At 58.7% G+C, this 7188-nt stretch overlaps 1 protein-coding gene across 1 annotated transcript; it reads left to right on the forward strand.

The window, feature by feature from the left end:
- The first annotated feature begins 597 nt into the window (after window positions 1–597).
- LOC104504179 (protein PAT1 homolog 2-like) lies at window positions 598–6224 on the forward strand. The gene is made up of 17 exons (XM_010150778.1): window positions 598–652; window positions 838–1157; window positions 1365–1433; window positions 1544–1609; window positions 2015–2182; window positions 2892–3046; window positions 3182–3265; window positions 3349–3487; window positions 3613–3733; window positions 3814–3911; window positions 4282–4326; window positions 4485–4633; window positions 4876–5035; window positions 5381–5521; window positions 5612–5709; window positions 5786–5935; window positions 6185–6224. The coding sequence occupies exons 1-17, from the start codon at window positions 598–600 to the stop codon at window positions 6222–6224; spliced, it is 2058 nt and encodes a 685-aa protein (XP_010149080.1).
- Window positions 6225–7188: the final 964 nt, after the last annotated feature.

Consider the following 7188-nt stretch of genomic DNA (forward strand, 5'->3'; position numbering starts at 1 on the left):
TGTGAGTGCCCACCGTGGCATGCTGCTCCGTTACCTGAGCCGTCCCCTCTCCTGCTTCCCTGGGTCACACTCCCTCCTTCTCGGTGCTAGGTCCCTCGGGGCACCCTCTCCTGGTGCTGGCTCTCCCCAGAGCGGTCGGTACCGGCGGAGACACTACCCTGGAGGGGCTGGTGGGGTGCCCTTCCCTGCCTTGTGCTTGGGTGCTGTTCCTGCCCTGGCAGCGGGGTGTTCACTCTGAAGCCTAACAGTGTCCCTCAGTACCAGCCACTCTGATGCTGTTCCATACTCGCATCCCCTGTGTTGGCAGGGGTCACTGTCACTTCCGGATGGCTGCAGCTCTGCTTCTGGCAGGCTTCAGTGGGCTCCTACCCTGCGCTGAGCCAATGGGTCCTGCACTGGTAGTGCTGGTGGCTCTTGCTCTTCTCTTTCCAGCTGCAGAGCAGCCGTGAGCCCTGGGAGCTGCCCCCACTGCCAGCTGTGGGGGAGGGTTAGGGTTACACCTTCCCTGCCTATGCCCCTTAGCGGAGACCCTAACACTTTTGACTCCAGATCCTCGAGGACTACCTGCTGACGGAAGATGCGCCTCTGCTGGAGGAGATGGCCGAGGAGGATGAAGAGCTCGACCTGTACAATGAGATGACTTTTGGTTTAGGTAAGATCTCAGGGGAGCCTCAGGGTCAGGCAATCAGCCAGCACTCAATGGGGTGAGGAGGATGGAGGAGGGGGGTGAGGAAGGTGTCCTCGTGCTTGGTGAGGAGCTGGGTTGGGAGCAGGGGCCCTAGTGGGCATTGCCCCGGCTTTCACTAGCCCTGATGTGCTCTGCTTCCCCTCTCCAAGACCGAGACTCCACTGAGGAAGATGCTGCAAAAACTCTGATGCCTCCAGAAGTAAGCTCTGAGCTGGCTGAAGTGGTGTCAGAGCAGACCAAGGCTGAGGAAGAACTGGGGCCTGGAGCAGCTGAGCATCTGGAAGAGCTGGAAGAACCCCAGGAAGAAAGTGTGATGGAGCTGGAGGTTGAGCAGGTTGGCTCAGAGCTGGAGGAAGAGGAGGAGCTGGGAACTGAAGAACACGAGGAAGACCAAGTGCCCTGTGATGAGCTCTATGACCTGGGAGACCCTGCAGTGATGAGAGTCGTGCAGAGCAAACCCACGCTAGAGGTGATGCGTGAGCAGAGAGGGAGGGGACCCATGCCTGGCTGGCAGGCAAGGGGGGCTGGCAGGGACCTGCTGCTTCCTCCTCCATCCCCACACCTGTGGGTCCTGCCTCATGGACGGCATCAGGGGGTAGTTTGGTCCCTGCCCAAGGGAGGAATAACACTCATGCTAGGGCTGAGTAGGTGCCTGTAATTTCTTCTTTGCTTGCAGAGCCAGGACTCGGCAGTGCTGGACAGCAAGATTGATGCTTGCTGGGCAGAATTCAGCAAAGAGGACATGGTAAAAATGTCCCTTCCCATCTGGTGATGAGGCTGAGCAGCTTCCACAGTGCTCCCTGCCCATCTCCTCCTGTCCTCCTTCCCCATGTTGACTGTCTCCCTGTCTTCCAGCTGGCGATGGATCCCACAGTGTGGGGCTCCTGCCCTGGCAGCATCCCACCCCACCACATGCTGGAGGTGGGTACCCCCAGCCAGGCCCTTGGGGAGGGGCTGAGGGCTCCCCAGTACTCTGGGCCAAGGGTCATGCAGGCAATTTGGGATGACCAGGGACCTCCAAAGCCTCATTGTGGATTTGGAGGTGCAAAGATGTGTCTCTTGGGTGCCATGGCTGTGGACAGAGGTGCCCACCCTAAGCAGAGCCTGGGTTTGAAGGCAAAGCTGTTGAGTTTGAGGGGATGGGGACCCGCATGCCAGGTGTCTCTGTGGATCCCCTGCTGTTGCACACCACAAAGATAGGAGCCTGGTTGGTGCATAGTCTGGGTGAGCAACAACCAAAGGCTTTGGTGAACTGCTTGATGCTGAGGAAGCTAAATTGATCCCAGCTGGGCCCCATTCCCATCTCTTGTTGCCTCCTCCCTTCAGGATAAAGCTATCCTCCAGGTCCTGGAGAGGCCCCCACCATCCACCAACGTGGCCCTTGACTTCCTTGGCTCCCCTGTGCAGAGGGGATATGGGGGCTCTCCCCGACTCAAGCGTCCCGACTTGCGACTGATGTCTCCCAAGTCCTTTCCCCAGCGTTTTCTCCGTCAGGTAACAGGTTATAAGTGGGCTGTTGTGTCCTCTTTCTCTGCCCTCCCCTACCCAGAGGTGTAGCTTTGAGGACAGGCTTGTCCCAGCAACACCTCCTTTCTCCTGCCCTGCAGCAGTCATCCCTGGTGCCTCACTCCCCGTGCTCTCCTCGGCCCTTCACACCGCCTCGCAGACCCTCTCCGCTCTTCGCTTCTAAGCAGGTAATGCAGCAGACTATGAGCCACTGCAGTGCCCCCTCTGTGGTGGCCCTGGAGCAGCAGGAGATGGGGATGCTGTCTCCCCAAAGCTCTGCTGTCCAGGGCAGACTTTGCAGTTCCATCTAATCCTGAGCTCCCATCTCTGGCATCCTGCTGATGGGGAAAGCAGAGCCACCGGTGTAGCCATTGCTTTATAAATCTATTTGTCCTGACGTCCCTGTGAGACCTGCATCGGGCAGGATGAGGTGCTTGGTGTCATGCTGGGACACTGGTGATGGACCTGGGGCATGCCATCCCTGGTGACATCCAGGTCCCCTTGTCGTGCCCAGCTGTGGTGTCAGGATCCTGGAGGGGTATTGCCTTACCGCGGTGCCCCACGTGTCCCCTCTGTGCTGGGGTAGGGTGGCCCCTGCAAGGACAGGAGCAAGAAGCTAGTGTGAAGCTGGCAGACCGCTCTATGACCCTTGGAGGGGAAGGCTTAGACACTGGAATATTTCTCTCTCCCTCTCCAGACCACAGGGTATGCATCTCCAACCCCTTTCCAGTCTGTGTCCCCCAACATCAGCAGCCCGACACAGCCTCTTGCCATGCACTTCGGCCCCGTGTCTCCGTCTTTGGATGCCGCTCTCTTCTTCAGTCCATCAGCCAGTGGCCAGCTGAACCTCAGGTTAGTGGGAGGGTGAGCAGGGTGCCTGTGTGGGACTGGAGGAGCCCTACAAAGCTGCTGGCAGGGTGTCTCCCCTCTGGGGACATCTCCAGTGTGGGTGCTGAGCCCCTGACCTCCGTTTGGTCTCCCTTGCAGCACACCCAGCCATATGACCCAGCTGCACCCCCAGCACCAGCGGATCCTGACCCAGCGGCAGCAGCAAGGCGGGCAAGCACAGAGGTATTGGGGGGACCCTGTGGAGCTGTGGGGTGGTGATGGGGCTCTGGCTAGTCACAGCAGGCTGCTATCTTCTTCTGTGCCAGCATCTCCCCCAAGAAGCTGTGGTCTCCTAAAGTGGACCCTTATTGTGGGCTGATGACCTCCAAGGAGAAGGACTGGGTCATCAAGGTGGAGATGATCCAGCTGCAGAGTGAGAACATGGATGATGACTATTACTACCAGGTGAGCTTCTGCCAGCAATGCCAGTAACTCATCCTGCTCCTTGGTGCTGAGATTTCATCCCTTTGGGAGCCAGATGGTGCCTGGGCTCATGGTGGCTCCTCTCCTGTCTACGACTGTTGTTACAGACGTACTACCACCGGCTGGAGCGCAAGCAGGTAGAGGAGGAGCTGCTTGGCGGGCGCAACAAGCAGGAGCCCCCCAAGCTGGTCACACCGTTCATCCAGAAAGTGGAGATGTACAACTCCGGTGAGGGGCTGGGGCAGGCAGCAGGGGGCCAGGCAAGGGGTTGCGGGATGTGGTCTTACCGTATCCCGTCTCTCTTCCAGTGGTGCGCATCGCGGGCTCGCTGGGCCAGGTCGCGGTGTCCACTTGCTACAGCCCTCGCCGGGCCATCGATGCTGTGCACCATGCACTTGTGGAGGAGGTAGGTGAGGGAGAGACAGGCTGGTGGTGGCCCAGATGCCTGGGGACACTGCTCCTAGCTTTCCCCAGGACCTGGAGCAGCTTTAGTGGGAGCTTTAAGGTCTGCTGTGACCGATCATGGATGCTGCCCTGAGACATGTCATCGAGCACACAGTTTGTGTGGGTGCCACCTTGGTGGTGACAGCTTGTCCCCTGCTGAGGGGTGGGATGGGGGCTCCAGGCAGTCGGAGCTGGCTGTGGCCTCCCTGGGGGATTGTTCTGTATCCTGAAGCCACCTCTGATCCCCAGGGAGCAGCTGGCCCAGTGCTTTCCCATCGGTGGTGTCTGGTGCTGGCTGTAACTGTTGTGCCTTCCTTTCTCCCCTCTTGAAGGCTGCAGGGAACCACCGGCTTCGGGCGCTGCACAGGATCGAGAAGGTGAGTGAGTCACCATCTGGGGCAGGGTCGGATGATGCAGATGCTCGGCTTTCATCTGAGGAGCTCTATGAGGGAGTGTCTGCCTGGGCAGAGGTCCTGGGTGACTGACAGACAGAGGATGCTGTGAGCTTCCCCCTTACCCTCTATGGTTTCTCCAGCTGTTCCTGCCATTGCTGGAAGTGGAAGAGATGCAGCAGAAGATGTCCCTGGCCCAAGAGGAGCAGCAGCCTTGCTCTCAGAAGCAGAAGAGCCAAGAAGTAGAGTGTATCTATCAAGCCTTGAAAATCAGAGCTTGCAGCAGTGAAGAGTGAGTTTGTGCCATGGGGAGAGGGGAGCAGGCAGCACATCCTGGTCCTTGGCTCAGGTGGTCGTGGATGAGTAATTCTGGGTGATAGGGAGGGTTGGATCCTGTCCTCTGTGTGTCAACACGATCTGTGCTGACTCTGCTCACGAACCTCGTCCTCCACTGGAGCTGATGCTGGTCCTTCTGGATGGACAGAGATGCTACAGGTCCCTTGGAATCTGTGCCAATGGAGCCTTTATCCCCAGGGAGGCAGAGGATGAATTCCTGCAACTCCTGTGTGTGCGGAAGGGGAAGAAGTTCATGGCCCGGCTGCTGCCGCACCTGACCCGGGAGCAAGCAGAGAAGATCCTGCTGACCATCACCCACCACCTGCCCTTCCTCATGAAGAAGGATGTGTTGGATGAGGTGAGCACCCCCAGCCAGGGCAGGAGCATCTGGGCTGCCACCTTTCCCTGTCTCCTTTTGCTGGGGGGGGGCACCTTGGGCAATGGGGGAGGCCTGTCTAGCTGGATCTTAGTATAACCAGGGAGCTGGTGGGGTTGACGTGAAAACAGGCCTCTTTCCTTCCCTGGGGGGAGGGGAAAGGTCTCCAGGATGGATTAAAACAGCCTTGGTGGCAGTCCCCCTGAGGTGGGTGCAGTGTTGGCCTTTGCATCCTTCTGAGAGGTAGGGATGGAGCTCAGGGAGGGGGCTGGGGCTGTGATGGGTCAAATGGTCTGAGATCTCTGCTCTCCCCTCTGCCCTTCACAGTCTCTCCCACTGCTCTACAGCCCTCTGAATGAGGTGGTGGGCAGGATGACCTTCAGCAAACTCATTGAAGTCCTGCAGGAGATGACCAGGCCTCTGCCCGAGTCTCCTGAGCTCCCCCTCGCTATGGCCTTGAAGAACCAGGTACATGGCCCAGAGGAGGGCAGAGCCTTATGGCATCTCTGGGGTGCCACTGTCACCGGCTATGATCTTCCTCCTCATGCTTCCCTGCAGTTTGGGATCTCCTTGCTCTACTCCCTGCTCAGCCACGGCGAGAGGCTGCTGTCCTCCGACACGCTGCTGGAGGCACGCGGCGAGGACTTCAAGACATGGTGAGGGGCTGCAAGAGCAGCAGAGTCAGGGTTTGCCAGCCGGTGGGGCGCTCACTCACTGCGTTGATGCCTCCAGGACGGACACAGTGTTCCTGGTTGCCCGGGAGCTATCGCAAGTGCCCAAGGCCTCTCTGGTGGAGCCTCTCTTCTTGCCTAGCAACCTTCTCTCGCTCTTCTGCCGCTACCTGGACAAGCAGACCGTCCACCACCTGGAAGCCAAGATGGAGTGAGTACTGCCTGGCATGGCTCCCTGCCTCTCCTGGGGATCCACTGGGAGAGAAGCAGTGTCCAGCATCAGGGAGTCAGTGCTGCTGTCCCCTTGGGGACCCCATTGGACATGAGTCTCCAAACTTTCACCAGGCTGAGCTGATCCTTGTGGCTTTGCTCCTGCTTCTCTGGGGCAGGTCGGCACCAGCTGCTGGCAGTACGAGTATGGCAACCTGATGCTTCAACCGACTTCATCTTTTCCCTGCAGGTGCTCTCCGCTGCCGTCGGAGGCTGCCATGCTGTGCTGAGCCATGGGAGCCGGGGCCAGTGGTGCTGGGAATGGGCATGGCCCGATGGCCGTGACTTTGAGTTTCAAAGTGAACACTTAGCCTGGTGTGGGGCACGCTGGGTGAAGCAGGCACTGGCAGGGCCGGCGCTCGAGGGCTGATGCTGACCTGCCCCAGTGCCTGGGAGCAGAGCACAGGGAGGCGGGTAACTTATTTTGGCCTCGCACCTAGCTGTGAGCGCCGGACCACGGGTAGGGTGTCGAGGCAGGGTCTGCACAGGGGCGCTGGGAGCACCTGGGGGTGAGTGACTTTGTGTACAGCACTTGAAAGACAATAAAAAGGTGATTAACGAGCTCCTCTGGCTCCTGTGGGCAGCTTCTGGTGTAAGCACAGAGGTCCCGGAGTCACTACCTGGATGTGGAGAGCCCTGGTCAGGGATGGTGGGGAGCTGAGTGTGCAGTAAAGAGGAAGGAGAAGCAGGGAGGGGTGCACAGAGGACCCGGAAAGAAGATAAAGAGGGATGGAGGTGAAGGCAAGGTGCTTGGGAGGGAGTGGGGGGAATCAGAGGACCCATGTGGCTGAGGATGGAGGGGAATTGAGTCCCTGGGGAAGAGGAATGGGCTGGAAGATAAGGAATGTGGTGGGGAAGATGGGGGTCAGAGCTTGCCGGGAGGGGAAAGGAAAGGCATGTGCACACAGCAGGGCACGTTTGGGTGCATGTGGGGAGGATATGTGGGACCTTGAACATACATGGGTGAGTAATAAATTACTTATTCTCTCTGCTGAGCTCTCAAAACTAGTCTAAAGGCTTGTGGACGTGGTCATGATGAAGTTCCTTGAGGCTTCTTGAGCCGCTTTAACTGACCACGACTACCTCAAGCTGACCCTCACTTGTGCATCTAGTGCTGAGGGCACGCTTGGGTGTAACGTCCGGTCTCGCTGTAGAAATCTTCATGCCTCCTGCCCTGTTAGTGTGGTGTATGTG

This window comes from Eurypyga helias, unplaced genomic scaffold, assembly GCF_000690775.1.
Source record: "Eurypyga helias isolate BGI_N326 unplaced genomic scaffold, ASM69077v1 scaffold38564, whole genome shotgun sequence".
NCBI lineage: Eukaryota > Metazoa > Chordata > Aves > Eurypygiformes > Eurypygidae > Eurypyga > Eurypyga helias.